Source organism: Tursiops truncatus, chromosome 15 (assembly GCF_011762595.2).
Source record: "Tursiops truncatus isolate mTurTru1 chromosome 15, mTurTru1.mat.Y, whole genome shotgun sequence".
NCBI lineage: Eukaryota > Metazoa > Chordata > Mammalia > Artiodactyla > Delphinidae > Tursiops > Tursiops truncatus.
In genome coordinates, this window is record NC_047048.1 from 6457948 (window position 1) to 6475331 (window position 17384).

Genomic DNA, 17384 nt, shown 5'->3' on the forward strand with positions numbered 1-17384 from the left:
TTTAGCTGGGAGGTGGAGATAGGAACTGCAGCTCAAATAATGATAATACAAGGAGAGTAGAAGTGCCTAAGATAGGAACAGAGAAAGTACCAAGGGTGTTCAAAGGAGGAAGATATCTTATTTAATTCAGAATGTCAGGAGACAGTGTACATCTTGAAGGGTGAGTGAAAATTTGGCCAGTAGAGGTGGATAAAGGTGGGAGATTGGTCCCAGCAAAGGGGTGAAGATGCAAAGTCACACCCTATGCTTGGGGAACATTAATGGGCCCAGTAGGCTAAAACATAGGGGATCACTACTAAGGAAAGTAATGGTGGTGGAAAGGTCGAGTGGGGTGTGTTGTTTGAACACTAATCGGTAGATGTCAGGGATTCATTGACAGTAACTGAGGGGAAGGAGGGAATGCCTAGAAGCATACTTTGGCAATACTAAGTTGACCTTGGTATGTTGTTCGTATTAGAAAGGGGAGAAATGGACGCTAGAGAAAATGTATGGAGCTAAGGCCCTAGTCTCGGCAGGAGATGTGGAGCCTGGATTAGGGTGGTGGAAGACAGTTCTGGGAGGCATAGCTGGAAAAGATAGTCTTGCTTTTCACTTTTCAGAATGAAATAAAGAGACTAAGCCTTACAGGAATTATTCAGCCTCCAGCTGGGAGAAAGCTAGCCAAAGGAGTGATCTCTTGGACTCCCTACTCGCTGCCTCTTCCTCTCTGGGTCCCAGCTCCAGGGGGGCTGTTTCCTGGAAGCTGCCTTGTAGCTGTCAGTCACTCCTCAGGGCTTCTCCAGCACTCAGGTTGTAACCTCCTTAGAACTGTTGGCACATCTGCTTTGTACTGTAATTATTTGTGTAAAAATAGGAATGGTGCTTCTCATCTTTTTATTCCTATCAGTCTAGCAGGACACTTTGCATACTGTAGATTGCAGAAATGGTTAGGAAATTGAATACTCGTAACTGTAAGGACTTTCCAGGTAAAGCTGGTCTGAAGTTAAAAAACAAAATATATTTCCTGCAGCAAGGTGGGTGGAGTGCAAAACAGGTCTGAAGGAGTGGATGGGAAGGGCTAGAAGATGGTTTGCAACAGGACTTTTACCAGTTTAAAATCATTGGAGAAATGACTTAATTCCCACAATGTTTTTACATTTATGTAGTAAGCCTTTTTGAATGTAATATTCTTTATTGTTATTATAGACTGCTATTTTAATAAGGATTTCTGGTTTTCATTAAGGACCAAAGAAAGAGGAAAAAAAACTAATCCTGTGATAAATCTCAGATTAAAATCATATTCTTTGCGATTAGAACAGTCATCTCCAAACTTTTCTGGTCACACGTCCCTGTCAGTAAAAACTATTTAGAAAAATTATATACATGTACCAGTGTTTTGTATAATTAAAAAAATACATTAAGTTGTGCTATTCTAGAAAAAAATTTGTGCTTTCAACGTACATGATCCTTTTTCCATCAAAATTACTAATAATTTTTCAGTGAGAGCCATGTAATTAAAAATACTTTGCTAGTTTAAAACTCTTGGCTTATCTCTTTGTTATAGAACAATTGGATGCTCTGTCTCTAAAAGTTGAATTTGATGCTTAATTTTGATGGCCGTAGAGGTGGGGGAAAAAAGATGCTTCACAAAGATTTGTCAGTTCAGATGGAAGTGACACATTGTTGCCTCTGCTCATCAACTCATGATTGAGCCTATCCACCAACCATGTTAAATTTTTGTTCTTGAAATTCAGCTACTTTCTCACTTATCGGTTGACTTCTTAAGTTTGATTTAGTTCCACATTTGTTTTTACCTTCTGACCTAGCTGAGTTAAAAATTGCTGTGCAGGGCTTCCCTGGTGGTGCAGTGGTTGAGAGTCCGCCTGTCGATGCAGGGGACACGGGTTCGTTCCCCGTTCCGGGAAGATCCCACATGCCACGGAGCGGCTGGGCCCGTGAGCCATGGCCGCTGAGCCTGCGCGTCCGGAGCCTGTGCTCTGCAACGGGAGAGGCCACAACAGTGAGAGGCCCGCGTACCGCAAAAAAAAAAAAAAAAAAAAAATTGCTGTGCAGTTTTCTTGTTTGTGTGTATTTACATCGTTAGTATTTCCCTAATTGTAGTTTCTCTGAAAGAATCTTTAAAGCTGCTTGTCTGTTTTTTTTTTTGAGATGTAATTGATATGTAACATTATATTGGTTTCAGGTGTACAACATAACGATTCAATATTTGTGTATATTCCAAAGTGATCACCACAGTAAGTCTGGTTAACATCTGTCACCATAGTTACATTTTCTTTTTTTCATTTTTCTTTTTATTTTATTATTTATTTTTGGCTGTGTTGGGTCTTCATTGCTGCACACAGGCTTCCTCTAGTTACAGCGAGCGGGGGCTACTCTTCGGTGTGGTGCACAGACTTCTCATTGCGGTGGCTTCTCTTGTTGTGGAGCACGGGCTCTAGGAGCACAGGCTGCGGTAGTTGTGGCACACAGGCTGCGGTAGTTGTGGCACACAGGCTCAGTATTTGTGGCTCACGGGCTTAGTTGCTCCAAGGCACGTGGGACCTTCCCAGACCAGGGCTTGAACCTGTGTCCCCTGCATTGGCAGGCGGATTCTTAACCACTTTGCCCCCAGGAAAGTCCCCTACATTTTATTTTCTTTTGATGAGAATTTTTAAAACTACTCTCAGCAGCTTTCAAATATGCAGTACAGTATTATTATTAACTGTAGTCACCATGCTGTACATTACATCCCCAGGACTTAACTTATTTTATAACTCGAAGTTTGTGTCATTTGACCCATTTTGCTCACACCCCCCCACACACTTGTCTCATGTGTGACATGTGGCAGTTCAGCATTTAGACCAAGTGAGTTTGGTAGTGTCCATTAAATATGGTTTATTTTTTCTCACTTTTAAAATATAAATAGACATTTTGATATTTTCTTTCTCTGTCCAAAGTGGATTATCTCGTACTGACCAAGGCACCTATAAAAATAATAGAAATAGCTAGATGGTGGGTTAGTAAGTCCTGGCCTTCACGTTTGGCTTGAGTGTTGACTGCTAGGTAGGTAGCCTCCTGCTCCTGAGCAAATCACTTGAGTCGTCCGAGCCGCAGTCATGTCATCTGTGAGATGGTGCTCCAAGCGTGTTGTGGGAGGGGGTAAGATGGCTAGCGTGCTGCTGAAGCGGGTGCCTGGCACCCCACTAACATTCCGCTCTCACTGGGCTTAGCATGTAAACACATGATGTCATAGCCTGCCCTCCTCCTGGAGGGACGGTGCTCAGGCAAACACCCTGAGGGGGGAATTTGCCAGTTGGAAGTTTGTTTGCAAACCTTAATATCTAGAGTGACAGGGAAAACAGTGTGGCTCTGGAGGCTTTTTTTTCCCCCTTTGCTATTCAGAGGCATTTTTAAAAATTAATTAATTTATTTATTTTTTGGCTGTGTCGGATCTTTATTGCTGTGCGCAGGCTTTCTCTAGTTGCGGCGAGCGGGGGCTACTCTTTGTTGCTGTGCGCGGGCTTCTCATCACGGTGGCTTCTCTTGTTGTGGATCACAGGCTCTTAGGTACGCGGGCTTCAGCAGTTGTTGCACACGGGCTCAGTAGTTGTAGCTCACGGGCTCAGTAGTTATGGCGCACGGGCTTATTTGCTCCACGGCACGTGGGATCTTCCCAGACCAGGGCTTGAACCCATGTCCCCTGTGTTGGCAGGCGGATTCTTAACCACTGCACCATCAGGGAAGCCCCCAGAGGCGTTTTTAATGCCTTGAGGTGTAGCCTTGTATGAAATATTAACAGCACAGGTCACTTTTCATAAAGGTACCAATAACTTTTTTTTTTTTATTTTATTTTTTTACTCCTCCAGGAATAGTACAGAAACAGATATCAGAAAACATTTCCCAGGACAGAAAGGAGAGCACAGACCCTGTTTGGATCAAGTCAGGTCCCTGAGCCTGAATGATGACTGCTGAGTCAAGGGAAGCCACCGGTCTGTCCCCCCACGCTGCCCAGGAGAAGGACGGCATCGTGATAGTGAAGGTCGAAGAGGAGGATGAGGAAGAGCACGTGTGGGGGCAGGACGCCAGTCTGCAGGAGTCTCCTCCTCCCGACCCGGAGATCTTCCGCCAGCGGTTCAGGCACTTCTGTTACCAGAACACTTTTGGGCCTCGAGAGGCCCTGAGTCGACTGAAGGAACTTTGTCACCAGTGGCTGCGGCCAGAGATAAACACCAAGGAGCAGATCCTGGAGCTGCTGGTGCTGGAGCAGTTCCTTTCCATTCTGCCCAAGGAGCTCCAAGTCTGGCTGCAGGAATACCGTCCCGATAGTGGAGAGGAGGCTGTGACCCTTCTGGAAGATCTGGAGCTGGATTTATCAGGACAGCAGGTAAGAAGAGGGGAAACCTGTCATGTGTGAGCAGCACGTGGACTTTGAGACTGAAGCAGAGAGAAAGTTACTGACTTAAAGTTCGTATTAATAGTCCTTGTGGTGCTTTGATCCTCTTCTGCTTGGATATTAAAAAGTATATTTTAATATACTGGTATGTTTAGTGTCTTTTTTCACTTGTTTAAATTCCTGTTTAAAAAGTGATTTACCCACAAGCCCACCCTGTTTGTCCTCAGGTCCCAGGTCAAGTTCATGGACCTGAGATGCTCGCAAGGGGGATGGTGCCTCTGGATCCAGTACAGGAGTCCTCGAGCTTTGACCTTCCTCATGAGGCCACCCAGTCCCATTTCAAGCATTCATCTCGGAAACCCCGCCTCTTACAACCACGGGGTAAGAAGCAAGGTTTCACATGGGGGGAAAGAAGCAAACTATTCAGGATGGGAGTGCCCTCTCTGTGTTGCTAAATGCCTGTAATAGAGAAACATGTTTATTTCTATTGTCGTTATTACTAAACATCAGAGGAAATATAACTTACAGGCCAATTTCAGGAGTTAAATAATGTTACCAAGGAGGTAAGTGAAATGTGCATAATGAACTTGGGTGGACATTATATTATTTGTTGAATTGTTAGTATTCTGGATGTCTAGCAGGTTTTTTTTTTTTTTACAGGAAAGTCCTAGGAAGAGATGAAATATAGCCAACACCCTAGTATGTCATAAATTATCTTTAAAAGGATCATTTATCAATTCATTTTATTTAAAATGTATAAAATACTGTGTAACATCACTCTATTTCTAGGTTACTTTCAAAAATTCCAAAGAATGGGAAAAGGATGGAAAAAATATTTTGTTTTTGGTTGAGGAAAATGAGGCAAAAAAAATCACTTCAGGGTCATATAAATAAAAATCAGTTGAATTTTTTTTCCTTTGAGGGAAATATTAACAATATTTTTAACCAGTTTTAAAATCAAAATTGATACCTAGAATATCAGTAAAAGAAAAAAAAATAACATGCTAAAAGTATGGTTGTTCAGCAAGAGTTGACAAAGGCACAGTCCTTAACCAGTGTGTTTATTTATGATTACATTCAGGATAGGAATATTAGAGCTTAAGGAAGTATTGTCTTCCGTGCATTCTGCAGGATAGCCAGCGCTCGTAAGCTGGAGAAAGCCTTGTGAGCCAACCAGTGCGCTGTGATGTTTATCCACCACTGTCCACCCAGTCCCGTTAGGTCCTCGTAGGGTTTGTGAGCTCTCTCCACACTCCACCAGGTGAAGTCAGGAAACGGAGGAGGATCTTCGTGGTTTTAAGTGCCAGATTAGGGCTGATTCAGGTTACCAGAGTAACAGCTTTCCAGACCCTGGAACATACAGTTGTTACGTTGTAAATAGTTCTTGAAGGAATTGAGGCATATGCACTTATTCTCAGTTTCTCTTTGTGCTGCTCATCTTCCAGAGCGTTTCCTAACTCTCAGCGGGTTAAAGTGCTAGGTACTTGATCTTTTTCTACATTTTGCTTTAGCTTATATTATTGCTGTATATTCTGAAATAGTTACAAGATTTACTAATTCCGTTTCAAATTAGTTTTTCTAGTATCTTTGCAGCACAGTAACATCATCTGTTCACCAGTAACATTTTCAAATCTAACATTACTTGGCACGGGAGGACTTTGATTTTGCCGCTTAAAATTTTTCCAGTTTTTCTTGCACGTCGCAGTTAATGTGACCCTATATTGTAGACGTCTTTTATTAGATGAGTGTCAACCCAGACCCTTATACATTTGTAAATGTCTCATTGACATTCAAACCATGTGTATGTTTTATCCAAAAACTGTGGCTAAGTGAGGGAGAAAAGTAGAGGGACAAAAAATGGCTGAAACTTACCCAGAAGTAAGAAGAGCCCCTTCCTTCTCTGTGTTTCAAGATATTACTACTAAAGATTTTTAAAACTGTTGCATTTTCCACAACTGAATGGGATTCTGAAGTCCTGGTATACTGTTTGTTGGACTGGAGAAAATTAAATTATGAGCCAGACTTGAATGTGGGCTGAGTGTTACCTACTTTTGTGGCTGAGAGTAGGAACCCGGGTTATAGTTCTGGCTCTGCCCTCTTAACAGGATGATGTTACGCAAGTTGTTTACCCTATCGGGGCCTCGGTTTCCCCTTCTTTAAAATGAAGGAGTTGGACCAGGTGATTTTAAGGGCCCTTTTATGACTCCTTGTTACTCCTGCTTAAGAACAGAGATCTTGGGAAGACACAGATCATGCCTTTTCTTTCTTCCATTCTCTGTAGTTCTCAGTTCTGTAGTTAAACACTGAACATTGGGCATGCTGGTACAGGAAAGAGGGTGCCCCTGGGCCCTTCTTTGAAGGGAGGCCCAGAGCAGAGCTGGCTTCACTCACAGCTCCTTTCTCCTCCCTCAGCTCTCCCTGCCACCCACGTTCCTGCCCCTCAACATGAGGGGGGTCCCAGAGACCAGGCGATGGCATCTGCACTGTTCTCGGCAGATTCCCAGGTGAGCTGTGGGCCCCTCTGCCCTCCTGAGTCCCTTGCATCTGCCTCTTCCTGGAGCTCTTTCAGCGGTCTTCACCAGGACACTGGCTCTTGACGTCCCTGCCCACAGAGTAGCTCCACTCCCACCTGTCCACTAGAGCCTGGCGTGGTCACCTTTTCTTTCCCAGCATCCTGTAGGTTTGCAGTCACCTCCGTCCCTGACTCCAGGTTCGGGCAGTGGGACTGTCCCTGGACTTTGGGAGAACTGAGTGTGGGGATCTCGTGTTATTTCAGGCAATGGTGAAGATCGAGGACATGGCCGTGTCCCTCATCCTGGAGGAATGGGGATGTCAGAACCTGGCTCGGAGGAATCTGAATAGGGACACCAGGCAGGAGAATTATGGGAACGTGATTTCCCAGGGTAAGATGGCTGCAGGATTATTGTCTGATAAGATTGTATTGCCTCTTTTTCTGTTAGTTCTGGGATCTCTGGTGTGGTAGAGACTACTGAGCCCGTTTCTTCAGACCAGATAGAGAAGGAGAACAATTTGAGTTTCTTTAATCCCAAAAGCCTGGTACTGGGACTTCCTGATTCCAGGTGGATTTTTTACCTCTAGGTATTTTTTGCTGTTTGAAAGCAGAAATAATTTTATGTTCTGAATCCCCACCTCTTCAACTACTCTGTCACCATTGAGGATTCTGCTTCATTCCCTGTGGATACAACTAAGTGCTTTTGTCAGGGCAGTGTCTGTATTTCCTATTATAGAGGGCCAGGTGAGAATTGATCATCAATCTAATCCTAACCTGGGACCATGTTCCTGAACCTACACTGCATCCTGCCATGGGCTTTCAGTCTTGCTTCCTGTGAGCGCTGCTCCACAACAGTTCTGTATAATTCCATGAACTTGCACCTGGTCAGGATTCCCAGATTCCAAACCTAATGGTGATCTTCTGTGAAGAGCTCTGGCTCCTGAGTGTAGTAAGAACAAAGAAGTTCTAAGAGGCATCAACCAGATAAGACAAGGTGACACAGTTGACAGACAGTCCCATTTGTCTCTATTAGGTCTTAACCCCTGGGAGATAGTACTGCAGGAAGCTCTCAGATCAGTCCTGTCATAGGAAGGCCACTTCCTAAGACTTCTGCCTGGGGAGGGCAGTGGTAGGGTGAATGAAGGGAAGTTATGAAGAAAGGATGTTAATACAGAAACCTCAAGTTTTGTTTTGAACCATAGAGGTAACTGGGGTTTGTTGTTTCTTAGTACTTGCTCTTTGGACGAGGTGAAAATTAAGCCAAAAAACTGATCTCTGTTTGTGAGCCGGGTAGTACCCACCCCTTGCTAACTTAAAACAAAGCAAAACAAAACATTGGGAACAGCCGGGGAACTATCCAGATCATCAAGGACCTAGGCTTGGAATTCAAAAGAAGTAGACCAGTTTCCTCTTCCTTATGATCAGGTCAGTATTTATGGTGATTTCATCACTCAAGTCAGGGGTTAGATACTCAACTCCTTCAGTGATTGCGTTGAGATAGTGCACACTCACGTGGAAAGGTTTCTTAAGGCCAAGTAAATAAAGAATAGATTTGGGATAGTTTTTTTCCTAGACAAATGTAAACATATATAAAATAGTGTTTTTGTACTGAATAATTTTTAGTCTATACTTAAAAAACAGGGTGGCACACAGAATGTAGCAGTCCACAATAAGAATATATTCCAGTGTTTTAACAGGCAGATTGCTAAAATCAGAGGATCAGCTTTGCATTCGTAAGATCTTGTCTTATATTACGTCCTTTGTGGGCTGTCTCCGGAATTGTTTTCAATCTCTTTGTTCTCAGTAGTTCTCAGTCGTTTGTCAGTGCAGGTTTCAGTTACATGTACTAATGCCCCAACCAGCTTCTTCACCCTCATCCCTGTTGCTTGAGCACTGTCAGCTCTGTGCTGCTCTCCCTGGTGGAGAGAAACTAGTTTCTGTGTCTGAAGTTCTGCGTAACCTGCCAGGTTCAGCGCTCCTTGTTTTGCCTGTTAACTATCACCTTGTCAATAAAAATCTCACAGAATTGGCAGAGTATTTGCTTTTTTTAAATTAATTGCATTCCTTTCTTTCTGGTAATACCACTTATCATTTTCTAGGAAAGACCTGTCCGTTCTCTCTTTTTTTTAACTCATAAATTCTTAATTAGAACTGGAACATCATTTTTAAAAAAAAATTTTTTTTTAGCCTCACAGCATGTGGGCTCTTAGTTCCCCAACCAGGGATTGAAGCCGCCCCCCCTGCATTGGAAGCACGGGGTCTTAACCACTGGGCCACCAGGGAAGTCCCTGGACTATGATTTTTTTAATGTGTGTTTATTCTTTCAGATTAATTACTGGGTGACCAAATTATAGAACCATGAGTTGTGACCTCTTACGTTCCTTAATTCCTCACCCCTTCCTTCTTTCCTCGCCTGGTCTGTTCCCTCTGCTCACTCCCGGCCTCTCTGCATGCTCCCTCCATTGTCCTTTCCACACTTCGCCTGCCCTCTCATTTCCCAGTTCTACTCCCTGTTGTCCCTAGGTTTTTTCCCTTTTTTTCCTACTATTTTATCCCCAGTTAATATTGTGAGGTCATTTTGCAGGCAGGTAGAAGCTTCCTGGAAAACAGTGTCACTTGAGTAACCCACATATTCAAAAGAAAAAGATGCTATTTGTATTTTTTATTTATTGTGTCAGGTTGTGAAAAGAATGAGGAGTCCACCTCAAAGGCTGAAATTGCAGAAGACTCAGCATCACATGGGGAGACCACAGGAAAATTCCAGAAAGATTTTGGAGAAAAACGTGACCAGCAGGGCAGAGTAGTAGAAAGGCAGCAGAGAAACCCTGAGGAGAAAACTGGAAAAGAAAAGAGAGATCCAGGGCCAGCTACAGTCAAGGAAAAAAAAAACCCCAGCACAGGAGAGCGAGGTCCAAGGGAAAAGGGTAAAGGACTGGGGAGAAGTTTCAGTCTGAGCTCAAACTTCAACACCCCTGAAGAAGTTCCGACAGGAGCGAAGTCCCACAGATGTGATGAATGTGGTAAATGCTTCACAAGGAGTTCAAGCCTTATTCGCCATAAAATAATCCACACTGGAGAAAAGCCCTATGAATGTAGTGAGTGTGGGAAAGCCTTCAGTCTTAACTCAAACCTTGTCCTGCATCAGCGAATCCACACAGGAGAGAAGCCTCATGAATGTAACGAGTGTGGCAAAGCCTTCAGTCACAGTTCAAATCTCATTCTGCATCAGCGGATCCACTCTGGGGAGAAACCCTACGAATGTAATGAGTGTGGGAAGGCCTTCAGCCAGAGCTCAGACCTCACTAAGCATCAGAGAATCCACACGGGGGAAAAGCCGTATGAATGTAGTGAATGTGGAAAAGCTTTCAACCGAAACTCATACCTTATTTTGCATCGGAGAATTCACACCCGAGAAAAGCCCTATAAGTGCACGAAGTGCGGCAAGGCCTTCACCCGGAGCTCGACCCTCACTCTGCATCACAGAATCCACACCAGAGAGCGAGCCTCTGAGTACAGCCCTGCCTCCCTCGATGCTTTCGGAGCATTCCTGAAAAGCTGTGTGTAAAGCGAGAATTTGTCAATAAGCCATTTCCCCTTTTCGTTTCTAAAATTATTTCAGAGATGTGTGCCCATGGAGGGGGGAAAAAAAGCCTCAGCAGGTTAAAAAAAAAAATCACACTTATGGATCCTTACAGGTACATCAGCAGTGTTCTGCCTTTGCCTAGTCTGTGGGCATGTAATTCTTCCACAGCCCCTGCAGGAAAATGCTAGTCATAGGGATGGATAATCCACATGCTATTTCCACACAGGATAGAAGCACACACACAGGAAAATGTCAAGCTTTTCAGTAATGAGGAGACCTTTAAGGCGCTCTTGAACTCTCCGCAGCCACAGTACATAATTGAAAGACTAAGATCGGCTCTGTGAAAATGACACTGAGGTTCAAAACCTGCTTGCCGCAAACACGCCCTACTTGGCCAACGTCTTGCTGAACCTTATTTCTCAAAAAAGAGGGACAGTTTGAACAAAAACTACATCAGCACATGCTGCTCAAAACTAGTTGTATATATACGGTAAGTTCTGTACAGTCGCTGGTAGCCTACCAAAGCTATAGAAATCGAGGACTGCGCTGTCAGTATCAAACCAAAGATTTCTATCTCTTCCTGAAAGAGAGGGCATGCGCACCAGTCTACAGTTCCAAAGGACGGCTGCAGATGTAGATGGTTCCCTCCTCATGACTGAGATAAATCTTACTGAAATGGCAACCGTGATTCAAAACACTTCTCTCCCTTCGCGAAATCCCCGAATTCCCTAAAGCACTATCGTACTCCTAACTGTGTTTCTCCACAGGTTAGCACTTGATTGCATACTGTCTTTGAATCTTTTGTTGTTCCGTGTGTGAAAGTTTTCATCACTCCCCAAAAGAGATGCTTCTCTTGTCGGGGGATATATTTATATCCCCGACAGCCCTGGACACAGTGCTGACCACATGAGAAGTGCTCATTAGGCCTGACTTCTAGCAGGATTTGTACATTCATGACAAGGCCTGTGAGTCACGAGTACCTGAAATACGGTAGCGTGGCCCAGCTTGTGAGCCCGAGGCGTGGCTAAAGCTCTAGGGTCGCATGCTATTTTTGTCCTAAATATAAACGAAGGGTGCTGGTCAGCTGCCAGCATAGACTATCTAGACACGGATCAGAGAGTAAATGCCATGAAATGTCAAACGACTTTGTTGTCATCCGTCATCTTAACAATGTGAACACTTACTAAAGCAAAGATGGCAAAGATCTTAACCAGAATTTCTTCAGTCAGCTGCTGAACAACGTGATGATTTGGGCACTTTCTGAATCATTTGTAACTTTAAAGTTCAAAAGATGTGATTTCTGTTGCTTTTCAGAAAAAGGAACATTGGAGGGAGCACTTTTTTCCCCACACCTTCCAGAAACTTCTAAAAGACATTTGAGATCGTTAGCTGGCAATTACTAAATGTCCGTTGCTCTGAGAAGCTCACCAACGTGCTGAGATGTGGCTTGTCGTATTGTAGTCATACCGCACAATGTCTTTTGTGTTTCTCATCACTAGAGACTGAGGTGAGGTTATGAAACTTCGATCTTTCCCATCATCTATGCAGAATGATGCATTAGCTTCTGCGTGGAAGCCAGCGACAGACCATTTTCAGGTGCACACACAAGAGACCCAAGCAGCGTGGGTCACATAGGAAGTCATCAGGGCCTTGGGTAGAGATAACTGCTCGTGAGAGCGTGCAAATGATTGTAGACAGCCCTGCAGGGACTTAGAAACAGACTAAGAACACACCTGAAGACTAGCCCCATAATGGGAGACCCCTCACATAGAGTTTGAGGTTTTCCGTCAAGAACTAAAACTGTCACTCGTCACTGGTTTGCTAGCCAGCAACCCAAGCCTGTGAGACAGTGTCACTTCACGGGGAACCATGGAGGTGGGGGCAGCTGTGGCCTCAGCTCCGGGCCAAACAGCACTTTTTCTCTGGCCTCTCTCTATAACTTGGAGCAACTTCCAGCCTCCCAGTAGCTCCTAAGCAGTTGCATCAGTGTTGCCTGGGGGAACTTTAAGGAAGTCAGCTGGTGACCAGAGTATTCTGTCCATCCAATTTAAGAAAAACAGGAGAGATACTCCAGAAGAGCACACCTAAATAGCTTTTTATAGTAAGGGAAGGTAGAAGAAATGCTTTTAGGAATTTTCTTCAAAGAGTGAGACATAGTGGTGGTCGCATAGAAAACTGCTGATGCTTTTGAGCAAAGACTTTTGCTGCCAGGAAGCAACTGAAAGCAGTGAGGTGCTTAACTCCAGACACCGATCGAAGCACCGACTGTTGTGAAGAGGGAAAGAACACTGGTCAAGTCCACCCACATTGGCTTTTTTATGCGGACATGATTCAGCCATCATTTCTTTTTAATGGAAGTTAACTATAACCTGTGCCCCACATTTAATTCCCATTTCCTGGAACATCGTACTGACTGTGGGATGGCCATGGGCGTTGCTCCAGATCTTCAACAGATGGACTCCTTGAAGCAGCTATTTGAAGACAAGTTTTCTGAAGAAAACCGGCTACCACTGTTTATTAAAACCATCTGCATTGCATTCATTTATCAGCTCTTCAGTGCAAAGTGTAATAGAGTCATGGCCCAAAAGGCTTACGACATCTAAATTAGTGCTCAGGATAGTCATTTGAAAGTTCTCGACTGGCTGAAGTACGTTAACAGTTTAAGTACTCTAGTTAACTGTTAGCATGCTAGTTGACCCAGTGGAAGTTTTTGAGGGGTTTTTAAAAATATACCTTAACCTTGCCAGGAAGAGAAGTAAAAGTCTTAAAGTTGTGGGGCATTTGTTTCTACTTCATCCTGGCAGGCAAGGCTAAAGCCTAAGACTACAGACGTATGAGGCATCTTGATATGAAAGGCACTTAGTATTTTATTAAAGGCATAAAAGTGAAACTGTGCTAAATATGTACAGAGAGGTTGACACGTTTGATACCTAAGACAATTCTGTCTTACCTGGCATCGGAGAAGTCATCCCAGGAAGGAACCTCTTGAATGTGATAAATATGGCAAAGCCTTTAATCACATCTCAGCCCTTAGCATCAGAAAGCTCACACTGTAAATAAACATTATTAATATTATATGTGAGGAAAACTTTCATGTGTAGCACTCATTGCTTTGGACAGAAAATGAATTCCGTCAGTATGTTCCAATCATGTATTGAATTTCAGAAACACTGCAGAGGAAGCTCAATCTTAACTCCAGGGGATCCACAGAAGAAGAAAAAAAATGTGGGGAAATGCTAAAGAAATAGCAAAATGTACAACTTCTGACAAAAATTGTTAATGTTGGGTACTTCTATATATTTTGTATGACCATAATGTCAGTGTCTGTGTTTTGTACCTCCAGCCCCTGTTGTTATTCTGTATATTCCCTGTAAACAGATAATGTATTTTTATTTTAATCTATTTGACAGAACACATCACTCCAAAAGAGCAAAGTTTTGGAGTAGTGAAGAAGTTGATGTGGTCATAGACAAAAAGTCAGTTCACAGAACTGAGGAAGGGGAAAACGAGAAAAAAACCTTCATAGTTTGGTGCTTATCAAGTCAAGAGCTTAGGAGATGAGTGAAATTGCTAGGAGAGACAGGCGACTAGGGCAGTAAAATGGAACAGTTCTAGAAACATCGGCAGCTTCCTGAAGTTGACCAGGAAGTTGACCGCTTAGCTGCCAGATCACCATTTCAAGCAAGGAGAATGGGTTCTCTGAGCTTGTCGGGGGAGAAAGAAGGTCTGCCCCCGTCAATCAAGAAGAGGGCATGTCCTGGGAGGGCCAGTGGGGCCACTTACCTTGACCCAATGGTGTGAAGCGTAGTCCTGTTTCCTCCACTAACTCTTAAATTTCTGTGTATAGAAAACTTGGGATAGGAAAACACCAGGATGGGCTCTTCCCTGGAAAAACAGACACACAGGCATCCAGTCCCTGGGATTGCAGGAAGGCTCGAGAAGCATTTTGCAATATTCCTGTCTCAGCTGTCTCCTGTGTACCCTCCTTGCTCCCACTCACTTCCCCTGGCCTGTGATTATTAGGAGAGGGGCTTGTGACGATTCATAGCTAGGAAAGAACTTTTTTCTAATTTTTATCCTAGAGTTGATCACCTTTTATTGCAGGGTCTCGACGTCCTCATCTAAAGCTAGCTAACCAGGTTCATCCTACCATCCTCACGGAAGAGTCATCGTGTGAATTGGAGTAACAGTATTAAAACGTAGTCACACAGTGACAGCAGTACTTACCAGCGGAGCCATGTGTTTGTGGGTCCCACTCTGCGCAGCTTCTCAAATACTGATGAGGGGGCTATGGTTCCCCAGCTGGGAAACCACATGAAGGTCTGCAGATTGCAAAGTGAAACGTAGAATCAGAGAAAAGGAAATTAAGTGGTATAAATAGATCTTTTCCTAGAAGTTAGAGTAGATTTTTATTTCAACTACTACTGGAGAATATAATAAAAAGTATTATTTGAAAAGTTTCCCTAACATTTAGGTTTCATTTTTAGAATGGACACACTACTGTACATTGAAAAGTAGTTACTTATTTTGCTATTCAAATTAATTTTTTATTATATCTAAAAATGAAATTATCTGTTTTACTTTTCAGAGCTTTGTAAAACAAACTTGAAGTTATAGGGAGGTAAGCCATCTCCAATTCTGCAGGTCAAACAAAAGTTTGGGAACTGTTTTGGACATCTCATAATACAGAATGTCTTAACATGAGAACTTAGTTTCATATTGTCTGGTTCTGTTTAACAGTGGATACCACAAACCTCATGTTTTTCTCTTATCCTAAAACAGTGGAAGGTAAAGAGTGGGCATTAGGTTGACTTCTGAACAATGGTCTGCTGTTATTTTAACAGGTTTTTTGTTTTGTTTTTCTTTTAATCGTTGAGATTCTCACCTCCATTTACTAAAGAATCATGACTCACTTCAAATTACATAGTAATCAGCAAAGTTAATTGGTCTTAAAATTAAATTTTCTCCCTTCAGCAAGGACTCATTAAGCAGCCAGGCTGAGTGCATTAAGATACAAAGAGTAAGTTCTGTGAGGGATTGAAAGGTGATGCTGAAACTGGGATTTCATTCCAGTTTCAGATGCAGGTTTCAAGTTCCTCTGGTCCAGGGAAGGGACCGGGCAGCTGCCCGAGTCGCTATTGTTTAGTCTCCCGACAAGGTCAGGTTTGCTAGGAAGGAGAATGCGGGGGGAGGGTTGTAGGGGCCAGACTCCCAGCTGCAGAAGAGTGGTGAGGGAGCCCTGTGGAGGGAGAGAAGAGAGACTGCTGGGCGTGTGCTGGGGGCCAGTGCTCGCCTGCCTTCCTCATCCCCCTACCCCCACTTCAGCCACTTGACAGAGTAAGGTTTTAGTCCGCCGAGCGAGGACAAAGCGTATTAGATTTAGAGGTGCTTCTGCTGGTTGCAGGGGTTCTTATGTGAGAGGGCTGGGCAGGGGGAAGCAGGTTTGTGACGACACAGGAAAATCTTTTTCTAAAAATCTATGAGTTTAGGGGCAAGGGGCGGGATATGCAAGCAAAATCAGCAATTATTTTAACATGAACATAAATATTTTTATTAACTTTTAGTTAAATAGAGGTTATTACACCCAGGTCAACACGATAACCCTAAATCTATATAGAGAGCTAACTCAGGCATTGTCTTGTTTATTATCTAGACTGGGTAAAACAAACCTTTCCTGTTTTGTCACTTCCTAGTTTCTTAGTTTAGAATAAATTAGACAGAAACTGACTTGTCTTTGTATATCCGCAGAATTAAGTTATTGCTGTTAAACCTGGCCTTTTCAGTTCCCTGGTCTTTGAAGCGTCCAGATGCTTGGTAGATGTTCAGTGAATGATTTTTAAATTGAATTTGTTCATTTAAAATCCTCATTAACATTTCTAAAACGGCTTCTTTCAGTAAATAATGGAATTTTAGAGGAAAAGTGAGGGTTTTTTTTAAAGCTAGGAAACTCCACTGAAAATAGTCATTTGATTGAGCACTAAAGTTTCAGTCATGAGAAATGGCAGCAAAATAAATTGGTAATGCATTTATAGTCAATGGTCCATTTTAGGAGGCCGATGGTGTCTGACAAATTTTAGAGTAGTGAGGTGGGGGAAGGAAATTGTGGGGATTTGTAATAAATATTCTCTTTATGTTGTTTCTCTTCAGGATCATGGTAAAACAATAAATTATCATCTCTAGGTGGCAGTAGTTGTGATGTTTGTTTTTTGTTGCCCTTGGTTGCATAAAATGCGTGTTTTGGGTAAAGAAAAAAGTATAATTTCAAAGTTAAAAACTAGAACTGACACAATCCTCACCCAAATGACATGTTGTAGGTAATTTCACAAGCGCTTAGGTAGCTTCTTGGCAACAATGAAAAACCATGGAATAAAGTTGCTTTTTTTTTTTTTTGAGGTACGTGGGCCTCTCACTGTTGTGGCCTCTCCCGTTGTGGAGCACAGGCTCTGGACGCGCAGCCTCAGCGGCCATGGCTCACCTGGACGCGCAGGCTCAGCGGCCGTGGCTCACGGGGCCAGCCGCGCCGCGGCATGTGGGATCTTCCTGGACTGGGGCACGAACCCGCGTCCCCTGCATCGGCAGGCGGACTCCCAACCACTGCGCCACCAGGGAAGCCCTAAAGTTGCTTTTTAATGCTCCCCCAAAACAATTTTTTCATAGGATGGAATAATTAAAATAACCTTTGGAGACTGGGATTGACATATACACACTACTATATATAAAACAGATAACTGATAAGTACCTACCATATAGCACAGGGAACACAATGACCTGTATGGGGAAGGAAGCTAAAAAAAAGTTGATATATGTATAACTGATTCGCTTTGCTGTACAGCAGAAACTAACAACATTGTAAATCAACTATACTCCAATAACAAAAACATACCTTTGACCACTTTATGAGACTTAAAAAATTGAAC

At 43.2% G+C, this 17384-nt stretch overlaps 1 protein-coding gene across 3 annotated transcripts in view; it reads left to right on the top strand.

Moving 5' to 3' along the window:
• The window catches only part of ZKSCAN1 (zinc finger with KRAB and SCAN domains 1), a 38293-nt gene that overhangs the window by 4179 nt on the left and 16730 nt on the right, over positions 1-17384 (top strand). Inside the window, exons 2-7 of one of the 3 annotated variants that reach the window (XM_033839149.2) lie at positions 2183-2234; positions 3846-4363; positions 4600-4753; positions 6785-6876; positions 7149-7275; positions 9563-16653. In XM_033839149.2, coding sequence (XP_033695040.1) covers positions 3938-4363; positions 4600-4753; positions 6785-6876; positions 7149-7275; positions 9563-10449 — 1686 coding nt within the window. In that variant the 5' untranslated portion in view covers positions 2183-2234; positions 3846-3937 and the 3' untranslated portion in view covers positions 10450-16653. Of the gene's footprint in view, positions 1-2182; positions 2235-3845; positions 4364-4599; positions 4754-6784; positions 6877-7148; positions 7276-9562; positions 16654-17384 lie in introns of those variants that run through there. The other 2 variants (XM_073791908.1, XM_019930617.2) reach the window with 2 other exon arrangements.